This window comes from Capricornis sumatraensis, chromosome 17 (assembly GCF_032405125.1).
Source record: "Capricornis sumatraensis isolate serow.1 chromosome 17, serow.2, whole genome shotgun sequence".
In the NCBI taxonomy this organism is placed as follows: domain Eukaryota; kingdom Metazoa; phylum Chordata; class Mammalia; order Artiodactyla; family Bovidae; genus Capricornis; species Capricornis sumatraensis.
The window spans coordinates 78,241,153-78,264,592 of record NC_091085.1 but is presented as its reverse complement, the minus strand read 5'-3'; the positions used below and the strand labels follow the sequence as shown (position 1 = coordinate 78,264,592).

The following is a 23,440-nucleotide window of genomic DNA, read 5'->3' as shown; positions in this document are numbered from 1 at the left end:
CGTCTCTGCGAGGAACAGTGAGGTTATGCATTCGTCAGCCCCTCGGAGACGCTGCAGAGAGGAGCGGGCTCCCGGGGGGCCCGGAGCAGGGCCGCCGGCCAGCGCGTCGGGGGTGCAGACGAGCGTCCAGGTGTCACCCCAGCTGCCGTCCTGGGAGGGCGTGGCCTTTGTTCTGCAGGCCGCGATTGCCCCAGGTGGGGGTGGGGCTGCAGCTCTGGGCCTGGCAGCTGGCTGGCGGGCTGCCCTGGTTCCCTCCCTCCCTCCCCGACCTTGCTGCCACACCAGGGGTTTCTTTTCTCTCTTAACCTCGGGGCTTGTGGTGTCTTCCCCGCTCGCTCCCAGGCAGTGGAGGCCTCTTCCCTTTTCCTCCAGCTTCCTCCCGCCCTCTCCGCATCCAGGCGCCTGCACACACCCGTCCCAGAGCCTGCGCGTGTGCAGGGCAGGTGTCAACACTGCGGTCCCGCCCTGCCCTTTGCCCTCTCTTCCTGTCCCCTCCGCCGTCTCGCCTCTGGGTTGGGTGGCCGGCGTCCAGGCCCCTGTCCGCTGCCCCTAGTCCTTCTGAGGCTCAGGAGAAGGTTCTAGTCGAGCCCTAGGCCCCACCCAGACATTCCTTTACCCGGCCAGGCCCTCGGGAGTGGAGAGCTGTACGGGGTGCCATCCTGTTCCACCCGGCTCTCTAGGCTGTGGGGCTGGAGAGCAGCTCCCCCTGGGCACACAAGCCTTCACTCTGGCCACGGTGGGAGGTGTGGGCAGGCCCCCTGGGAGCAGCTTTCCTGGGGTGCCTCCATTCAAGACGTGGCCTCCGTGGTCTGAGAGAAGAGGGAGCGGCTGGGCAGCCCCCCCGCACGTCTCTGCTGATGGTGCTGGGGGCCCCGGAGCCAGCTGCCCGGACAGTCCTGGACCCCGGGACCTGCTCGTCTCATGGACGAGGGTGCCCTGGAGGGACCCTTGCACCTTCAAGGTGTGGCCACGCCAGGACCCAGCCAGCAGCTCTGGGCCCTCTTTGCGGGTCAGTTTATTCTGTGGATCTTGGTGGAGAACCTGGGGTTCTGGGTGCCCTGGCCCAGAGGCTCTCGCTGCTCAGCGTGGCCTGGATGGGGCTGTGGTGTGGGACGTGGGTATCCTTTTGCCAGAGTGGCTGAAAGCTACTGTGATGGCTATCCCCCATACACATACACAGACACAGACAGGAACACGCATGAGCATACACATATGTGCACACATACACACGAACACATACATGCATGAACACGAGCTCAGACGTGTGTACATAGGCACGAGCACATGTGCATGAGCACACACATGCATGCGTATACACAGGAGTACACACGTGCACGTATACACACAAGTACATTGAGCACATGTGTACATACACAAGCACACACATACGTGTACACATACCCATGAGCACATGTGTATACACGAGACATGCACACATGTGCACGAGCACACAGATACGTGCATATACACAGGAGTACACAGTGCACGTATACACACAAGTACACGCGTGTATACACAAGCACACATACGTGTACACATACCCACAAGCACATGTGTATACACGAGATGCATACATGTGCACGAGCACACACATACGCGCATATACACAGGAGTACACACGTGTACGAGTGCACAGAAGCACACATGTGTGCGTGAGCACACACGTGTACATACACACGTGTACACATACCCATGAGCACACACGAGATATGCACACATGTGCACAAGCACACATACATGTGCATATACACAGGAGTGCACATGTATACACATACACACAAGCACACATACGTGTGCACATACCCACGAGCACACACATGTGTACACAGGAGACACACACACATGTGCACCTGGCTTATGCACACACAGCGACTCCCAGAGTAGAGTGGTGGTCCGGGCAGCCTTTCTGGGTGGTCCCAACGGGCAGCCAGGATGTGCTGTAAAAGTCCCAAGGATGGAGAAAGCAGATGCGGGGGAAGTGGAAACTGAGCTCCTTTTCTCCAGTTTGCACCTGGGCAGCCAAGGCTCCGGGCAGGAGGGCAGGAGCCTGAGACGCTGGGGCTCGCAGGGCGGGCCTGGCTGATGGCCGCACCCCCACCCCTTGACTCAGCCCCGGGTGCTTCCTGTCAGATCTGCCATTTCTCCACCCCAAAGTACCTCCCTCCCGCCAGGCCAGGCAGGTGGGGAGGGCCAGTAGGGTTGGGGGTACAGAGGGGCTGCCCTGGGAGGTCCTGTTCCAGGTATTCTGGAAACACACAGTGGCGCTCATCTCACAGGCTACCAGGATGATGCTCGAAACCCTTCAGGCTTTGACAGCAGGTGAACCGAGAACCCCCGGTGCACAAGGTGGATTTAGGAAGGCAGAGGAGCCAGAGGTCAAGCTGCCAGCATCCGCCGGGTCATGGGAAAAGCGAGGGAGTTCCAGAGGAACATCTACTCCTGCTTTATGGACTCCGCTGAAGCCTTTGCCTGTGTGGGTCACAGCACACTGGAAAATTCTGAAAGAGAGGGGAATACCAGACCACCCTGACCTACCTGGGAAATCTGTATGCAGGTCAGGAAGCAACAGTTAGAACTGGACATGGAACAACAGACTGGTTCCAAATAGGAAAAGGAGTGCGTCAAGGCTGTATATCGTCACCCTGCTTATTGAACTTCTATGCAGAGTACGTCATGAGAAACGCTGGGCTGGATGAAGCGCAAGCTGGAATCAAGACTATCGGGGAAAAAAGTCAATAACCTCAGATACGTAGATGACACCACCTCTGGCAGAAAGTGAAGAGGAACTAAAGAGCCTCTTGCTGAGGTGAAAGAGGAGCGTGAAAAAGCTGGCCTAAAACTCATCATTCAGAAAACTAAGATCATGGCATCTGGTCCCATGACTTCATGGGAAATCAGTGGGGAAACAGTGGAAATAGACAGTTTATTTTCTTGGGCTCCAAAATCACTGCAGATGGTGACTGCAGCCATGAAATTAGACGAGAAGCTGTGAGCTACCTAGACAGCATATTAAAAAGCAGAGACATTGCCAACAAAGGCCTGTATAGTCCAAGCTATGGTTTATCCAGTAGTCATGTACAGATGTGAGAGTTGGATCCTAAAGATGGCTGAGCATTGAAAAATTGCTGCTTTCAAATTGTGGTGCTGGAGAAGACTCTTGAGAGTCCCTTGGACAGCAGGAAGATCAAACCAGGCTTGCCTGGTGCTTCAGTGGTAAAGAGTCTGCGTGTCAATGCTGGGGACGCGGGTTTCATCCCTGATCCACGAAGATCCCTCATGCCTCGAAGCAGCTGAGCCTGGCACCGCAGGTGTGGAGCGTGTGCTCTGGAGCCCGGGGGCCAGAGCTGCTGGCTCACGGCTGCAGCCCCCGAAGCCTGTGCCGTGAGAGGCCCGAGCGCAGCCAGAGACGCGGAGCCCCGCTCACGGCAACTCGGGAAGACCCCGCACAGCAGCGAAGACCCAGCACGGCCAGGAACAGACGATCAGGTGGAGTCGTGACAGCAGCGGAAAAGCGAGATCCAACCAGCGCATCCGAGAGGAAGTCAGCCCTGAGGGTTCACAGGAAGGGCCGATGCCGCAGCGGAAGCTCCAATACTCTGGCCACCTGATGCGAAGAGCTGACTCATTGGAAAAGACCCTGATGCTGGGAAAGGTTGAAGGCAAGAGGAGAAGGGGACGAGAGAGGATGAGATGGTTGGATGGCATCACCGGCACGATGGACATGAGTCTGAGTAAGCTCCAGGAGTTGGGGACAGACAGGGAGGCCTGGCGTGCTGCAGTCCACAGGGTCACAAAGAGTCAGACACGACTGAACGACGGGAGTGCCCGGAGGCCTGCGCTGGCGTGGGATGGCGGGTGACGACATCCACAGACGTTTGCCCTGTCGCAGCCGGGGGTAGGGGTCTTGCTGGTGCAGTGAACAGAGGCCAGAAGTGCTGCTTGACACCCAGTGTGGCACAGGGTGTCCCCCCTGGCACCCAGCAGAGAATCCCACAGCCCCAGATGTCAGCGGTGCCAAGGCCGGGACCTGCCCCGTCCGTCACATCCCCCTGAGTGACCAACGGCCAGTGCTCCGGTTCCAGACCCAAGGACAGGGCTGTCTCCGCTCACCTACAGGCTGGGGAGCCAGTGGTGGAAAGGGCAGGGCTGTGTCCTCTTCTCTGGACACAGGGACACAGGGCCTCAGCTGCCTGGCACCACCTTCGGGCCGCAGTGGGGCCGGCCAGCATGGGCTGGGCGTAGGGAGGAAAACCCCAGCCAGGTGGTGCGCAGGCCGTGGACACAGCCGCCCTGACCCCAGACTGCCTCATTGCTGGTCAGGGAGCAGGCAGAGGACCTCAGCCCGGAAGTTGATGAAGAAGCAGTTTCGTTGCCTTTGGAATCATGCTCCATGTCAGTTTCCCAGGCGTCTGTAATAAAACACCACAGGCCGCGTGGCTTACGCAAGAGAGATTGATTTCTGCCAGTTCTGGAGGCGGGACGTCTGAGATGAAGGTGTCAGGGGGGCTGGTTTCTCCCGGCACCTCTCTCCTCGGCTCAGAGCTGCCCGTCTACCCCCTGCGTCTTTCCGGCCGGCTACGTCCATGCTGTGATGCCCTCCTCCCTTCTCCTCGTCTTCTCAAGGCATCGATTTATAACTCGGTGTTCATCGTAGGTGTACGAGACAGCGGTTGGACGTATGGTGAAACGATTGCTAGCTGTGACTCAGCATCCATCACTACGGCTGGTTATAAGTTTTTTGTATGCTAAGAACGCTCAAGATCTATTCTCTCAGCAGCTTTCATGTATACAATATGGTACTGACTGTGGCAACCCACTCCAGAGGGGGACGTCCACGGGCAGAGGAGCCTGGTGGGCTACAGTCCCTGGGGTCGCAAAGAGTCGGCCACAACCGAGCGGCTAACGCACAGTCACCGTGCTGTTCCGTACATCCCCAGGACCTGCTTGTCTTGTTCCTGGAAGTTTGTGCCTTTTGATCCCCTGATCTCTTCTTAGAAGGGTGTACCAGCCGTTTTGGACTAGGACCCAGCCCACTGACCTCGTGTTAATTATGATTTTAAAGACCCTTATCTCCAAGGACAGTCGTGTTCTGGGGCGCCGGGGACACACCCCTGGCATGACACCGTCACACCCAGCGCTACAGTGTGGTCTTGGCCTCCAGGACCCTACCCGCCCCCACCCCCGTCTGCGTCCAGGGGCCTGCCCGCTCTGTGTTCGAGGCAAAGACTGCAGAGTGGGGAGGAGGGGTCCTTGCTGTAGCCCACAGGTGTGTGGGTCCCATCGTCTAGAAAGCTGGCTCAGAACAGCAGGTTTAAGGGACAAAGGCCCTGGTCCCAGGAGACGGGGTTTCCCTTGGGCAGGTGGCGTCAGGCCCAGCCTCGCCCTGTGACTGGGGAGGAGGCGGGGCCGCTCAGCCCTGGCCAGTCCAGAGGTCCCGTGGCAGCAGTGCTGAGGCTGGCTGGGCAGGTGCCGGGCGAGGCGGGGTTGTGGAGGAGAGGCCGCGGTGGCCGTGCGCTGGGCCCGATGCCCCTCCTCCCCCCACCCTCCCCCCCGCCTTGCTCAACTTCTCTGGGACGGCCGCTCCTCCCTCCTCCGTCACGGGCTCAAGGTGCGAAGGAGGGCTTTGCCTGCCGCCCTGCCCAGCTCCCCACTGCCCGTTGCCCGGCGTCAAGGCCAAGGGTGGCCCCCGGCTTTGCTGGATGACTGGCCAGACTTTGCAAGGACCAGAAACCGGGGGCTGACCTGCCGGGGGACCCCCAGGCCTCGCGAGTTTCATCCCACCCAGAACCTTCTTGGGAAGCTGGTCGTCTGGGTTCCTCCACCTCGATGACTCTCCTCGCCACCCCCACCCGCCCCCCTAGGCCTGACGCTTGTCCTTTTGTCCTGCAGAGTGAGTTGGACTTGGAAAAGGGCTCAGAGATGAGAAAATGGGTCCTGTCTGGCATCCTGGCTAGCGAGGAGACTTACCTGAGCCACTTGGAGGCGCTGCTGCTGGTGAGGGGGGCCGGGGGGGCGGTGCCGGGTGGGCAGGGCAGGTCTGGGCAGCGCTGCCGTGGCGGCCTGGGAGCAGCCCCCACCTGCCCCCGGAATCCCTGCCAACACCCGCAGGAGGGCCGGACATGGCCCCGCTGCGGAGGTTGGCCCTCCCCAGGGGGGCAGTGGACGCACTCGTGAGACGTGGTGCCCAGCCAAGCCGGCTTCACGTTTTCCTGGCTACTGAAGTTTAAAAACCGAAGCACGTGTGCGTTCACATGACTGCGCACACCTGGCACGTGGCGAGCCCCGTCCCCTGCCACCCCCCCCACCCACCACCTGTGCCCTCCTCCAGCCCATGAAGCCTTTGAAGGCGGCCGCCACCACCTCTCAGCCGGTGCTGACGAGCCAGCAGGTCGAGACCATCTTCTTCAAGGTGCCTGAGCTCCACGAGATCCACAAGGGCTTCTACGACGGGCTCCTGCCCCGCGTGCAGCAGTGGGGCCCCCGGCAGCGCGTGGGCGACCTCTTCCAGAAGCTGGTGAGGAGCCCGGGGCCTCGCGGCAGTGGCGGGCGGGAGCGCGGGCGGCCAGGCCTCCCCCTGAGCCTGGCACCCACCCCCCGCCATCGGTGTGGTGGGGAGGGAGAGTCCAGGCGCGTCTCACCGCCCCGGATGCCCAGGGCGGGCCGCGGGAGCGGGTGCTGTGCAGCCCCCTGCTGGACCCCCACGCGAGGACGCCCAGCCAGGCTTTCTCCCCACGGTCCGCCCCGTGTACATCGCTGGTGCTTTCTGGCTCCGCCCAAGTTCTGCTCAGGCTCCAGACGGGGCTCTCTTTGGACCACAAAGAGGCGGCTGACCCGGCAGCAAGACTGAGCTTCCAGGCACGCGCACCGGGATGGGGAGCCGGGAGCCGCCCGCGCAGGTGGGGACAGCGGGGCTGCTCGGGCTTTGCTGCATGTTTGCAGTTCTCCTGAGTTAAAGGGTTAGTCAAGGATTTTTTAAAGAACGAGAGAAAGGCAGTTTGGGGAGGGAAGGTTGATCAGGGACGAGGATCCCTCGGGTCGCCAGGGCGGGTCCCTGACTGAGGACGTGGGGAGGACAGGCCTCCTGTGTGGCCCCAGCTCCCGTGGCCGCCGTTTTAGGACCTGGAGCCGAATTTATCGCTCGCGACGGTGATCGCGGTGCCCTGGAGGTGCGGCGCATCCCGTGGACGGGGGTGGAGGAGGCGGCAGGGCTGGTTTGTGTGCGGCTGGCCCAGCACTGCCGGTCGTACCCCAGCACTCCTCGAAGGCGGGTGCCAGGCCGGCCCGCGTGACCGGGGTTCCCCCTCCAGGGACCTGGAATCCCAGCTCCCGGGTTGCCCGGGCCTCCTGTGTGCGTGCTCTTTCCTTGAGAGGGAGCCCGGCCTTCCGGGCTGGGGTGGCCGAGGTCGCTGGGCCCCCTTCTCAGTACTGGGAGTACACGGAGACCGAGCGCCAGCCCCCAGCCCTCCTGGGCTGCCCAGACGCCCAGGTGGCCAGCCTCGGCTCATGCTGGACCCTGGCGTTGCGCTTGGGCATGGCTTTCCTGTGGGCCGTCCCCTCTGTCCACCGCCCGGGGCTCCAGGAAGGGGAGGAATGCCTCTGGTTCAGATTCCCCTGCCTGGGACCCCTTTCCCAGGGCGAGAGCTGGGAGACCCGTACTCCCCATCCTCAAAATCCCCATATTTGAAGACCCGTGTTGTGGACAGAAACTGCAACCACGCTTTTCCCCAAATAACACTCAAGTCACCCAGAAACTTAAAAAAATTAATAGTCTGACAAACACCGGGATTTGCATCGTTTGCTCTGGTCTCCCTGGTGTCCTGGATGTATGAGGTGCTGCACCAGGCAGGTGGGGGAGGCGCGGCCCTACGCAAGAGCAGCCGCCGTGGGAGGTGGTTGCTGGGGGGCTACGTGCCGCGTGTTCACCTGTGTGCTCCCGGGGCCGGGTGCTGGGCATCCCCACGGACAGGTGGACGGGTCCCCGTCCCCACCGCTTTCAGGTTAGCACAGTGGGGTCGGGCTCCCCGGCTGGGAGAGTCTCGGGACCCCCAGGACCCCACACTGCCCCAGCCCTGGTACCGCCGCTCCCCAGTAACTCGCGAGCCACGCCTCGCCGCTGGGAAGCCCCTCCCTGCCACTGCTTTGACTCCCTTCCTGTGGGTTAATCACCACCCAGTCGGGGCTTTGTTTCTGGCTGAATTTTCATTAGCTCAGACTTTTTGGTTACTAATCATTTCAAACTTCCTGAATTGTTGCAAGGATCGCACAAAGTAGTCTGTGTGCTGGCTGTGCCACTTGTAACATTTTGCTTTCTCTTTCTTTCTCTCTTTTTCTCTCTCCTTTGTACACACACGCGCGTGCACACACACACACACGCAGTGAATAGTTTGAGGGTAAAGTGCTGCTCCTGCCTTTTATCTCTAAGTGTGTCATCGTGTGTTTGCTAAGGACAGGCTCCTCCACGCCCCACAGGACAGTGCTCCATTGGAGGTGGTCCGTGTTCATGTGACAGTGCTAATCAATACGCGCTCCTTCTGCGGATCTCTTCCAGGTTAGGTGTCCTGCTCCTTACGGCCGTTCTCCTTCCGAGTCAGGATGTGGGCACCAGGTCTCTGTAGTTTAACATCTGTACCGTTTCCTTAACCTGTGCTGGTCTTCTGCAACCGTGACATTTTTCTTAAGGGTACAGGCCGGTTTGGGTCGGATGTTTTTTCAGGAAGAGGTTCAGGTTCTGTGTTTAACCGCTGCACTGATGCTGTGTCGTGTCGGTGCCTCACATGGTGTGGGGCGGGCACCTCGTCTCCATCTGTCTCGTTATCCGTGCAGCTCAGATTCTGATTGGTGCAGCTGGTCTCCATCTGTCCCGTTACCCATGCAGCTTGGATTCTGATTGGTGCACCTGGTCTCCATCTGTCCCGTTATCTGTGCAGCTCAGATTCTGATTGGTGCAGCTGGTCTCCATCTGTCCCGTTACCCATGCAGCTTGGATTCTGATTGGTGCACCTGTTCTCCATCTGTGCCGTTATCCGTGCAGCTCGGGTTCTGATTGGTGCACCTGATCTTCATCTGTCCTGGTATCCGTACAGCTCGGATTCTGATTGGTGCACCTGATCATCTGTCCCGTTATTCTTGCAGCTCAGATTCTGATTGGTGCAGCTGGTCTCCATCTGTCCCGTTATCCGTGCAGCTCGCGTTCTGATTGGTGCACCTGGTTACCCGGGCAGCTCGGGTCCTGATTGGTGCACCTGAGCTCCATCTGTCCCGTTACCCGTGCAGCTGGACTCGGATTGGTACAGGAGTTGCTGAAACCTCTCCAAAGCCACGTGGGAGATGTGAGCTCTTGAAAGAGCGGGCAGAAGTAACAAACAAGGGGTTCCGTGTTGCTGTATTTGCTACCGCCCAGGCGGCTCAAACAACAGAGGTCTATCTCCCCCCATTTCTGGAGGCTGGCAGTCTGAGATCCAGGCGCTGGCAGGGCTGGTTTCTCCCAAGGCCTCTCCTCCATGCGTCAGTGGCTGTTATTTCCCTGTGTCTTCACGTGGTCATCCGGCTGTTTCTGTGTCCTAATCTTTTCTTCGCCTTAAGACCCTTGTCAGATTGGATCAGGCCCATGCGAACAGCCTCATGTATTTTAAAACATTATTTTTGATGTGGACCAGTCTTACATTCTTTATTGAATTTGTTACACTATTGCTTTTGTTTTACGTTTTGGTTTTTTGGCCTCAAGGCACATAGGATCTCGGCTCCCTGATCAGAGGGTGAACCTCCTGCACTGGAAGGTGAAGTTTTAACCACTGGACCACCCGGGAAGTCCTGTAATGGCGTCATTTTCTCCCCATCACCTCTTTAGGCCCATCTCCAGCTACAGTCACATGCTCGGGGTCAGGGCTTCGACTTAGGGATTCCAAGGGACACACTTCAGTAGTAACATCCCCTCGAGACTAGGCTGAGCCATTGCCTCTTGGAAGGTCACCCCAGCCACAGTACCTACGGCAGCCCCGCTGTTCTCCCCTGCTCTGCCATCAGCCACCCGTCATATTATGCGTTTCTTACTTATGTACTGTGCGCTCTGCTCCCGGCCACACGCACTGTGTCTGAATGATTGGTGGTGACAGTGCCTGAAGCAGGGCCTTTGTTTGAGCGGGAGACTCTCACTGAGCGGGGAAGTTGGGGGAGAAGGGGCTCTGGGTCCCACCGTATGACAGGCGACCCGGGGTCTTGGACGCAACGAATTGTCCAGGTGAACGCTGTGGCCAGGGCCGGCCAGGGCCTCCTCCAGCTGCTGTTTTTTCTCAGGCGCCCCCAGACCCTCGGTGCAACCCCCACAGGGAGCGGGGCCAGAAGGCCAGACAGTGCGGAGGGCATCTGGCCTTGCCATCCGAAGAAACGTAAAATTTAATACAAATGCAAATGCACGCAGAAATAAAATTTAGGTTCGATGCAGAGCAAATGCCAGGATCAGCAGAAGTCTTGGGCCTCTGGCTCCCGGCGGGCTGCAGTGGAGGAGACCCAGCCAGCTGGTCACGGGGTCTGCCCTCACCTGCCCGGGCTGGGCTTTCCCTGCTGCCTCTGGAGGTGACCCAGGCCCTGGCGATGGTGGTGGCCGCAGACAAACCTGCCCCCGACCTTGGAAGTCTTGACGCAGCCGAGTGTCGGGGCAGGAGGACAGACGCCGCTTGCTTGGCAGCCGGCAGTGGAGGCCTCCGGCCTGCCAGGTGTGCCGAGTGACGCCTGAGCCCGGTCGCGGGTCTGGATGGAGCTCACATCTGGGCAGTGGGAGCCTGTCTTCTCTGTGGGCAGCTAAGCTGCGCATTTCTCACGTGTCTGAAGAGGTCGTAGAGTAGCAGAGCTGTGTAGCCCTTCCTTGCTGGCTGGATCTCCTGGCAGTCCAAGGGACTCTCAAGAGTCTTCTCCAGCACCACAGTTCGAAAGCATCAATTCTTCGGTGCTCAGCCTTCTTTGTGATCCAAGGAGATCAAACCAGTCAATCCTAAAGGAAATTAACCCTGAATATTCACTGGAAGGACTGATACTGAAGCTGAAGCTTGAATACTCTAGCCACCTGATGAGAAAAGCTGACTCATTGGAAAAGACCCTGATGCTGGGAAAGATTGAAGGCGGGAGGAGAGGGGACGACAGAGGATGAGATGGTTGGATGGCATCACCGACTCCATGGACATGAGTTTGGGCAAACTCCATGAGTTGGTGATGGACAGGGAGGCCTGGTGGGCTGCAGTCCAGGGTCACAAAGAGTCGGACACGACTGAGCGACTGGACAGCAGCAACAGCGGTGCAGCCCCCCAGGCCGGGGACGGGTCCCGCGAGGCGTCTGCAGCTGGGATGAGAAGGGGCCGCCCCTCCCGCCTGCCGGAGACCCTCATCTTTGTTCACTGACACCCTGGGACTGCAGCCGTTTGCTGGTGGCTCGGTTTAAACAGGCAGGGTGGGAGGAGGAGATTGCTGGGAAGAGAGCCTCTACCTGCCTGGGGCTGTGAGTCACCTCCCCACGTGTCGCGTTGGAAGCAGAAGTGCGCTCAGCGCGTGGGCAGGGGAAGCAGGTGGGCGGCGGTGAGTGCGCAGGGAGCTGAGGTTCCTGCAGCCCCGCACCAGCTGCTGCACCTGGGCCTAGGGGAGGTCGGAGACCACCTGCCCCGCTCCTGCCCGGCCCCTGTCCCACTCTTTCCCCCTTCCTCCCCGCAGGCCAGCCAGCTGGGTGTGTACCGGGCCTTTGTGGACAACTATGAAGTTGCCGTGGAAACAGCCGAGAAGTGCTGCCAGGCCAACGCTCAGTTTGCAGAAATCTCTGAGGTACGCGTGATGCTGCTCAGAGAGGTGTTTCCCTCCGCCTCCCTGGCTGGGGCCGGGGGGAGTGCTGTGGGCGATTATGGGCATGCCGTGACCCCTGAGAACACACACTGCACACCGAGGTCTGGTCGTGAACTTGTGTTTCCGGATGCCTGCAGGTGGGCCCTGTCAGCCCCAGCCGGGGTGGGGGGCACTGTCCCGAGCAGCCTCGGGCGCTCCCTGCCCTCCCAGCCGCGAGGGCCCGGCTCGGGAGTCCGTCTGGGCAGCCTGGACGGATGCTGTCTTGCGCTTGTCTACGAGATCCCCAGGAACAGAGGGGTCTCGACACCCGAGCCAGAGGCCGACGTTGCACCTTGCGGGCGGAGAGCAGGCGGGGGCCTCGTGCTCCGCTCCTCTGGGGCTTACAGCCAGCGTGGGGCGGGCTGCCCACCCATGACGGGGGCGCTGCAGGCTGCCAGCTGCACCAGCCCAGCAGCTCTGAAACCTCGAGCCCTGGAGTGTCAGTACAAGGAGGGGCCTTGGAAGAGCCCCTGGAGGCAGGAGATGGGCCTCCCCGCCCTGCCCATCCTGCTGCTCCCTGCAGTGGGGGGACACCTTCCTCTTCCCAGGGCTCATCTTCCTTAGAGCCCTGACCTGCCTGCCCCGCCAAGCAAGGATTCTGCATGGGAAGACCTCTGAGTGAGAACTCAGCTGCTTTTTTTCATTTCTTCCTGTTGCCTGCTTGTGGGATCTTAGTTCCCCGACCAGGGAACCCATGTTCCCTGCATTGGTGGCGCAGAGTCTTAACAGTGGGCCCCCAAGGGAGCCCCGAGAACTCAGCTTTAGGAAGAGAAACGGAAGCCAGAAACAGGGAGGCGGCTCTCTTGCGGGAGACTGACCGTATGTGTGCCGACAGCCGCATCCGGGCTTTGCTGCGGAGCGTTCGTGCTCTTGTAGCCTGTCGGGGGGTGGGCCCTGCGGGTCCCGGCGCTGACGTGCCCCCAGGGTGCTAACACGTGCCGCCCCGTCCCCCAGAGCCCACGGTGCCCTCCCCCCAGCCTGGTGCCACTGGTCACAGGCGGCACGCGCCCAGGGCCGCAGGCTGGCTCCACGCTGCCCTCCACAGCCGCCCTGGTTGGCCTGGAGCGTTGGTCTGTTCCTCTCATTCACTCACTAAACTAGCAGCCCTCACGCCCCCAACAGCTGGGGTGCGGGCGCCGAGTCCCCAGGTGACCCTGACAAATTAAGAGTCGTAACCTTTTAAGATCAGGCTGCACTTAAACGGGGCCACGTCCACATCCACCCAGACAGGTTCCTGCAGAAACGGGAGGAAGCGACGGTGGGACACCACCCGGGGCTCACGGGGTCCCACCGACCACGTGCAGGAGGGGATCCGAGCCCATTTCAGGGAACAGGAAACAGGACTGCGCTCGGGGGCAGCGAGCGGCCAGGCTGCCGTGAAGTTTTGTACTGTCGGGCGGTGTCCACTCGGGTTCTCCATCCCTGTTTCAAAAAAGACGCAGAGAGGGACTTCCCTGGGGGTCCAGTGGCTGAGACTCTGCTCCCAATGCAGGGTTCAGTCCCCGGCCGGGGAGCTAGACCCCACATGCAGCAGCGAAGATCCCGCATGCTGCAACTGAGCCAGATCACTAACAAACAGCAAAAAAACAGGCCCAGAGAAATCAGAACCACACGGAACGAGAAAAGGGCCACCAGGACACGGAGCAGGCCACAGGTGTAGGGGCTGCGTTCAGGGGTGGGGGTCAGAGTTCGGGGTGGGAACAGCGGCTCCACCTCCAAGGACGTGGAGCAGTGGCCCTTCATCTCTCCCGGGACCAGCCTGCGCAATCCGCGTTTGCCATCGTCCGGTCAGCCCAGAGTTGCGCGTGCCGGGTTGCATGAGCCCAAGCTCCCTGGACAGTAAACAGGTGGCGAGGGAAACAAAGTGAAAACGGTAGTCACTCAGTCCTGTGTGACTCTCTGTGACCCCCGTGGATTGATTGTGGTCTGCCAGGCTCCTCTGTCCATGAAGTTCCTCAGGCGAGTAGCCATTCCCTTTTCCAGGGGATCTTCCCGAGCCAGGGGTCAGACCCAGGGATGAAACCCGGGTCTCCTGGATTTCATTTACCAGCTGAGCCACCGGGGAAGCCCCTGACTAATAGGTAACGGGAATCAAGTGAGAAGGGCTTCTGGAGTCTGTAGTCGGCTTGGGAGCTGCGGGGTTAAACCAAACTTATAAGTTTCCTTAAGGCAGTCCCCCCCCTGCAGCCCCCAGATGATGAAGGGGCCCACGTGCATCGTGCCTTCCACAGGCACCAAGCGTGGGCTGCCGCCCCGGCTCACCGGAGCAGCACCTGAATTGTGCAGATTTGAGCTCTCACGCCCGCTCCCCACTCCCTCTCCCCTGCCCTCTGGGAGCTGCTGAGGCAGGCGATGGAGGAGCCCCTTCAGAGAACTAAACTCCCCGGAGGGGCACCAGGGCTTGTCGGGCAGCGGGTCCCGGAGGTTTCCTGCGGCCCGAGAGGTTAGGAATGCAGTCTCCAGCTGGGGTTTCTCTCGCTCCCAGTCCTCGCACTGGGTTTTCAGGGACGATTTCAGGCACACGGCCCTTTCGTTCCCTTTCTCTTGGTACCTCGGACCGAATCGGCAGCTCCTGTGAGTGCTGTTATGTTGAAAAATGACCCACCCGCTAAAAAAGCTCTGCTTGCTTCCCGGGCAAGGACTTTTGCAAAGTCCGGAGAGGGATGGAGGCAGCATGCCTGCTGGTGACTTCCCCGAGGCGGGGTGCTCTGAACCCCCCTTGCCCCTGGCCCCTTCGTCCAAGCATGCTGTTTAACTGAGGCAAGGAAGCCGGTCCACGCTCCCGGGAGGGGTGCTGCCTTTGGTCTGGGTTTGCACTATCCTCTGCGTCAGAGGTCTCGGCCAGGGCCGATTGTGTGCCCTGGGGATGCCTAGCAATGCCTGGGGACGTCCCAGCAGGAGGAGGGGCTGTTCAGCCTCCAGGGCATCTCACAGCAGAGACTTTCCGTTGCTGAAGTCGGCCCTGCCCCTCACGCTGTGACCCAGACACACCCCTGAGGTTTCTGCCCGAGGCTCCTGGGGGTGAGCTCGCTGCTGCTCTGTTTGCCTCGGGTGAAAACGCGCTCTTCTCTCTGCAGAACCTGCGAGCCAGGAGCAACAAGGAGGCCAAGGACCAGACGACCAAGAACTCTCTGGAAAGTGAGTTCTCGGTGCCGAGGCCCCTGCGTGCCCCCGGGGGAGTGGTGGGAGGTGGCCGCTGCGAGGGGACAGGGCGCCCAGCCGGGGTGCCCTCTGCTGCTGCAGACCTCCAGTGGTGAGGAGGGGAGCGGGGAGCGGGCAGTGGTGGGCACGGCGGGACGCAGGCAGGACCTCTGGCCGCCGCTAGGGATCACGTGGGATGCCCCCCAGGCCTCTCCAGTGCCACGGTGTCGTCCAGCGACCTTGCAGGGGGATCGCATCGTCCCTTCCAGATGACGTGACGGGTTTAGGATGGAAGGACCCGGGTAGAAGGCAGGTCCCGAGTGGCTGGGCAGAGCACGTGTGGTAGGAGCCGGGCCGGAGCTCCACCCCGCTTGGAGCCGGTCTCCCCCGTGTCTGTGAAATGGGGTGACCGCAGAGCTGGCAGTGCTCGAGGGGGCCACGGGCAGAGACGCCACCGACAGCGGCGGAAACACAGCGAGACCCGTGCCTGCAGTGGGCCGTGCGCCCGTGGAGCAGAGGGGACGGCCCGGTCGCTGGGGCTCCAAAAACGCCCGGAAGGCAGCTGGAGATGCTGCTCGCCGCAAAAAAGATCAGAGATCCTGCCTCAGCCAAAACCCGGCACAGCCTGCACACATAAGTAGTAAAAAGCACACGAGCTGACCCACCGGTTCACCCGGGGGCTGTGTCTCAGCGCCAGGCCTGGCTCCGCGTGGAGACCGGCGGGCTGTTCTGCCCACAGGGACCCGCGCCGGCCCATCCTCCCAGGGAGCCGCCTGGCTCCCTGACCCCTGCCTTTGAGTGCTTGCTGCAGAGGCAGCCTTGCAGGCTTGGGTCCTGGATCAGCCCCGGACCCGGCGCTGACGTCAGGGACCGAAAGCCCACAGCGACGTCCCCAGCCTTCCAAGGCGCCGGGTTCCCCCCCACCCCGGTCCCCAAGCAGAGGGGAGGTGGGGTGCCCTGGGATGTGGGGTGAGGGCCACCTCCTCCTCCACCCTTGCAGCAAGGGCGGGTGGTCGGCCTCCTCCACGTGCGACCTCTCAGCTCCTGCTTGTCTCCCCGCAGCCCTGCTGTACAAGCCTGTGGACCGGGTGACCCGGAGCACGCTGGTCCTGCACGTGAGTCTCTGGGGCCCAGGGCCTCTGCGCCCTGGGGCTCTTGGCTTCTGCTCTCCTGGGGCTGATGCCGCTGTTGGTCAGCTCTGCTCACCTGCCCTCTTTGCTGCCCGCTCCTGTACTGAGCATGCAGAAGTGAGGCACCTCTCCTTTCCCCGGCTCCTGGGGTGGGGGGTGGTCCAGGGCCCCCAGTGCCTCATCAGAGCGGGCACGGGTGGGGAGGGGCTCGAGAATGGGGGAGGGGGCAGGGCACGGATGCCAGGTGCCCGCCTGGGCTGCGGTCAGACCCCACCCTCCACCAGATGGGCAGCGCGTGAGGGGGCCCGCCCAGCGGGGCTGCTTCTGAGGACAGCGGGGAGTCACTCACGTGTTACTAGGTGGCCATCATTTGGTGTGCGTGCGTGCGTGCGTGCTCAGTCATGTCCAACTCTTGGCGACCCTCTGGACGGTAGCCTGCAAGGCTCCTCTGTCCATGGGGTTCTCCAGGCAAGGATACTGGAGCGGCTTGCCATGCCCTCCTCCAGGGGATCTTCTGACCCAGGGATCGAGCCCATGTCCCTTACGTCTCCTGTGTTGGCAGGCGGGCTCTTAACCACTCACCGCCTGGGCAGCATGGTCATCTTAATCCCGAGAAACAAGAGCAGAGGGAAGAAGGCCCCCTGCCCTACTGCCCGGCGACCCTATCCACAGGTCTTTAGAGCAAGTCTTACACGCGCGTTTTTTAAAAATGTACGACCAGCTCGCAGAAGCGCGTGGAGTGTGCATTTCCTTTCCTGCTCCCCGCCCACAGCAAACCCACCACCAGGAGGATCTTCAGCGCCAGCACACGCGATGTACTCTGATCACTCAGAGACGTGCTGGGCCGCCCGCTGCACGTGTGGCGTTTGCCCCTGTGTGCTGTGTCAGGGCGGTTGCCTGCGTGGCGTTTGCCCCTGTGTGCTGGGCCCACCATTGCGGCGTGGCCTCTGCCCCTGTGTGCTGGGCCCACCGTTGGGCGCGTGGCCTCTGCCCCTGTGTGCTGGGCCCACTGTTGGGTGCGTGGCCTCTGCCCCTGTGTGCTGGGCCCACCGTTGGGCGCGTGGCCTCTGCCCGTGTGCTGGGCCCACCGTTGCGCGCGTGGCCTCTGCCCCTGTGTGCTGGGCCCACCGTTGGGCGCGTGGCTTCTGCCCCTGTGTGCTGGGCCCACCGTTGGGCGCGTGGCCTCTGCCCGTGTGCTGGGCCCACCGTTGCGCGCGTGGCCTCTGCCCCTGTGTGCTGGGTCAGGGTGCTTGCGCCCAGGCAGCTCTGCCTCATTCTTCTCTGAGCTGCGTGGTTTTCCACGCAGTGCACGTTTAGTAATGTCTTACGTCACAGAGACTTCGTGGATGGAGAGAGATGAGCTGAGACGTGCGCTTTGCACACGTTCGCCAGGCTCTGGTGCTGGAGCCCTGGAGGCCCTCCATTTGGCCCCCGGGCAGCGATGAGCTCAGGCCTGATGGGGAGGCTGCTCTGGGACCCCCACACCGGGGTCTTCCCTGACTTGTCTCATCTTCCCAGGCTCTTCTTGCCGTAAGATTTGGGAGCCGAGAGGGTTCTGTGGCTCTGGACCAGGGAGCCGTTGACTTTGAGCTCAAATTACCGGCATCCCCCGTGGAGAGAAAGTCCCAGGCTCTGATCTAAGAGAGCAGGAGTCGGGAAGGTTGGGGGCTTTCTGCTGGCCTCGCACAGGCCAGCGCACCCGGGTGGTCTCGGTGGACACGAAACACGTCCAGAGGCGGTTTCACTTGATGCCACCACACACGAGGGGGCACCGCTGGCATCGAGTGGGCAGAGGCCAGCGCTGCAGCCAGCCTCCTTCAGGGCACGGGGCTGCCCCCACCAGAGTTTCCCGGCCCTTGCGGGAGAAACCTGCCCCAGAGCCGCAGCGTGGAGCCCCTCTCGGCAGCGTGCACACAGCATTGGCTTGTGGGCTCTGCTCGGGACCTCCCCCAGGCATGGAGCTCTGCCACGTGGCCTGGGCTGTCAGAGGGGCGGCCCCGGGTCCCCCCAGCGCATCTACGGCTCTCGCGTCTGCGGCTCGCGCGTCTGACGGGCCCAGAGGCTCTGACTCAACCCTTCCCCCGACGCAGGACTTGCTGAAACACACGCCCCCCGGCCACCCTGACCACCCGCTGCTGCAGGACGCCCTCCGCATCTCGCAGAACTTCCTGTCCAGCATCAACGAGGAGATCACGCCCCGCCGGCAGTCCATGACCGTGAAGAAGGGAGAGGTGAGTGCAGCGGCCACTGCCCCGGCGGGGGACTCCGGGCCCCACTGTGTCCCTGCAGCTCAGCCCAGCACAGAGACACCCGGCCCTGGGGGCCCTGGACCCAGGGGGGACCCTGGCCTGCGGCGGGGCGTCCGGGTGGGGTTGCAGGGATGTGGTAGCCTCACTGCGGGGGTTGTGTCCAGAGCCCCCCACACTTCTGCCAGATTGGGGTCCCAGAGATGGGCCAGAAGGCAGTCGGCATTTGTCTGCCCTGGGGACTGCTCCGTGACCCCCTGACTATTCTTTCACGATAAGACAGTTGACAGCGGGTTTCAGGACTTCCCGGGGAAGAAAGGGAGCGGGGCATGGTGTGTTCATAGCTGAGAACGGGGTTGACGTCCTCGGGGGGGTTCCCCTTCCCCTCCTCCCCCCCCGCACTGAGAGCCCCTCCTGCCCTCCGTTGTCCCTGGAGGAGAGGGTGTGGTGCAGAGGGGCCAGGTGCCACCCTGGCAGTCTTCGCCCTTCCCAGGAGGGGCCCGCCCATGCCAGGCAGCTTGCAGTGAGATGGCAGAGGTGTGCCAGTCCGGGGGGCTGGCTTCCAGCGTGAGCACACTGTGCTGGACGTGCACCGGGGCGGGTGCAGGCAGGGACAGGGCGTGTGGATCGCCACTCCCGGGAGCCACTTCCTCCTCTTCCTGCTTCTTCGAGTCCTCGGGGCTCAGCAGTGCCCAGTTTGACCCGCCGGGCACTCAGGGCAGCTGGCAAGCGGCTCTCGGCCCGAAGCTCCTAACCTCCGGGGGAAGTCATGCCTGAGTGCCCAGCCTCCCTGGTCACCAGTTCACGCAACCTCAGCGGACACGGGAGTTGCTTCCATCAGGACGGCCTTGCCATGGCTCTGTCCCCCCTCCCGGGAAGCAGCTTCAGGGCGTGTCGAGTCTGTGCCATGCCTCCCGCTGCAGCGGGCATCCCTGAGGAGACGAGCCTTCCTGCTCCTCCGATTGCTGGAATCAGCTCCCTTTGGTCAGGTGTCGCCTGCGGTCGGCAGCCAGGCCCTCGTTCCTGCGTCTCTCGTCACAGGCCTCCTTCCCCGGGGACCATGGCTGGGGTCCCGGGGCGCCTGAGCAGAATGGAGTACGGAGGGGCTGGGGCTCCGTGGGGGCCGGGCTTCTGCCTGCCCCCCAACCCCACCCCACCCCACCAGCGTCTGGTCCTGGTGGCCTGTGGCGTCTGCTCTTCGAGGGGAGTCATGTGGGTGCCTTGGCCGTGAAAAGCGAGGAGGAGGGCCAGTGACCCTGAAAGGCCGTGAGTCTGCCCCGCCGCGGCCCTCCGCTCAGGGCTGTCTGCTGGGAGCACGGTAAGGGACGTAGGTAGCAGCTAGGCCGGGACTCAGGCTTCCGTGGTGCCTTGGCAGCAAGGAGATCTCCCTGCCAAGGCAGGGGAAGCGGGGTCCATCCCTGGTTGGGAAGAGCCCCTGGAGAAGGAAATGGCCACCCAGTCCAGTATCCTTGTCTGGGAAATCCCGCGGACAGAGGAGCCTGGGGGCCTGCCATCCATGGGGTCACGAAGAGTCGGAAACGGCTGAGCGACTAAACCGTCACCAGCAGACCAGGATGAAGGCAGGTGCACGGACACCTGGCCGGTCCAGGGCAGACAGGACTAATCAGTCAGCGACTGATGGATCAGGGAGCCCCCTCCCAGGCCGCCCCAGTCCTTGCTGTCTCGAGGACGCCTGTCCTGGGTTTTTCAGTGACTCAGCGGAGCCCTCTCCTGGGCCGCGGGCCACCCCCACCGAGGTGCCAGAACGTGCCGAACACAGCCCCTGCTCAGAGCCAAGCCGGGCCCACCCCGGTCCTCGCCTCAAGCACCTCCTTCCCATCCTCTTGGCCCCACCTGGGGTCACTCTGTCCTCCTGGCGTCCCTGTCTAACGGTGGCTCCCTCGGGGGCGTGTCCTCATCGGCTGGGGCCGGGGCCAGGCTGTAACAAAACACCATCACCTGGAGGGGTGGAAGCTTCTCACCGCTCTGGAGGATGGAAGAAGCGGAGCTCACGTGCCGAGCGCTCGGGGGTCCGGTGGGGGCTGCCTCCTGCTCTCGCATGGCCGACGAGGGGTCGTGTTGTCCTGGTGGCAGCCGGAGGCAGCTGGCCGGCCTAGGGGAGACCCTTGGCAAAGAGGCGCTCCTCTGAGACACTTGATGTAACCCCTTTGTGGAAATGGGGGTGATGGTGTCTCCCCTGCAGAGGCGTTGTGAGGCTCAGCGGGGACTTAAGGACGGGGAGACTGTGGACCAGGGACCCGACCCCCGGAGGACTCGGCAGAGAGGGGCCGGTAGCCCACCGGGGAGGTCTTTTCGTCCCCAGCTCGAAGGACACTGAGGCTTGGGGAAACCAGGCGGCCGAGCCAGCGACCCCGCTGCAGAGAGAGGAGGGCGGTGCGGACTCAGGGCCGGGCCCGGCGGACGCGGTTACCCGAGGATGAGGCCGTGTCTCCTGCAGGGGGCGCCAGTCCGCAGCCTTGGCACCTTCCCTGCCAGCCCCGCACGCCCCGGGACGTGGGCACGTGGGGACACACGGGGCAGGGAGGACACGTGTGTGCACGCAGGCACGCCAAGGGGACACACACACAGCGGCACGCGCCTACTCAGGCACACACACACACACAGCCCGTCGCGGCCCCCAGGGTGAATGGGGAGGGGCCTGGCTGCCAGCCAAGTCTGCCCTTCGGAGTCTCCTCACCCCACCCCCCAGCCGGCGCCGGGAGGGGCGGGTGCGGGAACTGATGCTGGCGGCCCTGGAGGATGCATGTGGTGCCCGGGGCGGGGAGAGGGGGTGCTCACGGGGGTTCCGTCGGGCCGGGACCCCGGGCGATTCTGCCTTCGGGCCCTGCGGCCCGGGGGACCGTCCTCTGAGCTGGAGGTCGGGCGCCCTCTGCTGGCAACGGCCAGTAGCTCAGTCCGTTCAGCTCCCCCTCCAACTCACAGAAGGTCCCCCCTCCAACTCACAGAAGGTCCCCCCTCCAACTCACAGAAGGTCCCCCGGTCTTGCCTCCGGGCCTGGAGAACCTTCTGCCGAGTCCCTGCTGAGGGGACGTCGCCCCGTTTGTCTCTTGAGGACTTCAGCGTCCTGGGACCTGCCCCCACCCCAGCACATACCCGGCCATCAGGTGCCCACGCCCCCACACCCCCCGGCGCCGCAGGCTGGTGGAGGGCTGTGACCGCACGCCGTGGCCTTGGCACGCGGGCAGCCCTCCCACCCTCGCACGTACGGTGTGGTCGGCGTGGGCAGCGCCCACGTGAACCATCTGCGCTCTGTGCCAGGGCCTGGCGGGCTGCCATGAGCCCACCCGCACGTGATGGTGACGTGGGCGTGGGGGCCCCAGCCCAGGCTGCACTAGCTTTCGGGGGGATCTGGCTGAGCGTTGGCAGGGGGTTCAGAGAGGCACAGCCTCCCCAAGAAGAACGTAGGGTGCGGGTGCCCGGACCTGCCGGGGGCGGCCGCGGTGAGGCAGCGCTGGAGTTCTGCGCGATGAGCGGGCCTGACGCTCTGCACTGCCCCACACCCCCCCCAACCCCAGGCATCGCAGACTGGGGGGAACATTGCACTTTCTGAGGGGCCTTCCCTGAGGCTGGGTGGGCAGAGTCCCTCTCCCTCCGGGCACAGATCCCTGAGTGCCTGCTTGCTTTCTACACTGCTGGGGGTGGGTGGCGGAGCTCCCTGTCTGTAAAATGGGCACAAGGACCCACCCCCAGCCCCTCCACCTGTCCTCGGCAGGGCACAGCCTTGGTCCAGGTGACGAGGTCGTGGCTGCTGGTTGTTGGCTGGCGGCCGACCTACTGCCACACGCCCCGGACCTGTCCGAGCTGGGGAGACCCGCCCTTGTGCTTCAGGGAAGCCCCCAGGGCGGAGGCGCAGGGCTTGCCGGGGCGCTGGTGCCTCGAGTCTGCCCACTGTTAAAGGCCTCCTCGGGGCTCGGGGCCTGCCTCAGACACGTGACCCCTGTGTGGGCTTCTGTCCATCAGCGGGCTGTGACCTGAGCAGGACTGGAATGCGGGCTCCCAGCTGGGGGACCCCTGCCCGGCCTTCTGATGCCCGCAGATCCGGGCCTGGCCCTGAGCGTGACTGCCCCCCTCTCGGAGTCCTCTCTGCTTGGCCCCTCCCCATTCACCAGGCGGCTGTCCACCCTCAGCACCGGGCCCTTCTTGCTGGCGTGGTGGTGGTCCCCCACACGAGATTGTCCCCTCTTCTCCTGGCCAGCCTCCCGCCTGGGTCTCCAGGGCTGTCCTGGGGAGGGAGGCCCGGGCTGCTCTTGCTCAGACGGGCTCTCCATCCCCCGGGCTGCTCTCTTCGGCCTCCACGCATCCTCCCCCACAGGCCGTGTGCCCCAGGCGCTTGGGGACTTTAATGGACAGAGGGCAAGGGGTGTGAGGTGTTTGCAGGCAGAGGGGGCCCTGGGAGGTGGAGGTGGGGGGCAGAGGCCCCGACCCCTGCCCTGACCACCCCGTCTCGCCCTGCTCACAGCACCGGCAGCTGCTCAAGGACAGCTTCATGGTGGAGCTGGTGGAGGGGGCCCGCAAGCTGCGGCACGTCTTCCTCTTCACCGACCTGCTGCTCTGCACCAAGCTCAAGAAGCAGAGCGGGGGGTGAGTGGCCGTGTGGTGCCCCGGCCCGGCGCGGGGTCCGGGGCACCCGGGGCGGTTTCTACAGGAGGAGACTGGGTGTTCTTGCCAGTCAGCTTGCAGAGGTCACCTCCTGTGGGCCAGGCCACTCTCGTTAAGCTACAGTCTGTTTCCAGCTGGACGCAGTGCCAGGCTCACGGTCAGAGGTCATCATTAGCAGGTATCCTGGGTCAGCGTGAGTCACTGGGTTATTGACTCTTAACAGGAACAGGGGAGCCTGACTCTGACTTTGGGGGGCTGTCAGGTCGTGACTGAGAGAGGTCCGGGGGTGCAGGGTCTGCAGCAGGTGGGGCATGCATGGTGCCTGCCCCGCCCTGGCCCTTGGCAGACATCACCAGCTGATGGCCAAGAATGCGGTGGCTTCTGCGTGGCTCTCAGCCGTGGCCTGCAGACCCCACCCGGCCCCTCAGGGATCAGATCGCC

General features: G+C 62.8%; 1 protein-coding gene across 4 annotated transcripts in view; it reads left to right on the top strand.

Moving 5' to 3' along the window:
* BCR (BCR activator of RhoGEF and GTPase) overlaps positions 1–23,440 on the top strand; it is an 84,481-nt gene that overhangs the window by 39,292 nt on the left and 21,749 nt on the right. For all 4 annotated transcript variants that reach the window (XM_068989537.1, XM_068989535.1, XM_068989536.1 and 1 more), the window contains 7 exons: positions 5,890–5,994; positions 6,329–6,514; positions 11,698–11,805; positions 14,940–15,000; positions 16,066–16,118; positions 18,224–18,364; positions 22,860–22,981. In XM_068989537.1, coding sequence (XP_068845638.1) covers positions 5,890–5,994; positions 6,329–6,514; positions 11,698–11,805; positions 14,940–15,000; positions 16,066–16,118; positions 18,224–18,364; positions 22,860–22,981 — 776 coding nt within the window. The remainder of the gene's footprint in view (positions 1–5,889; positions 5,995–6,328; positions 6,515–11,697; positions 11,806–14,939; positions 15,001–16,065; positions 16,119–18,223; positions 18,365–22,859; positions 22,982–23,440) is intronic.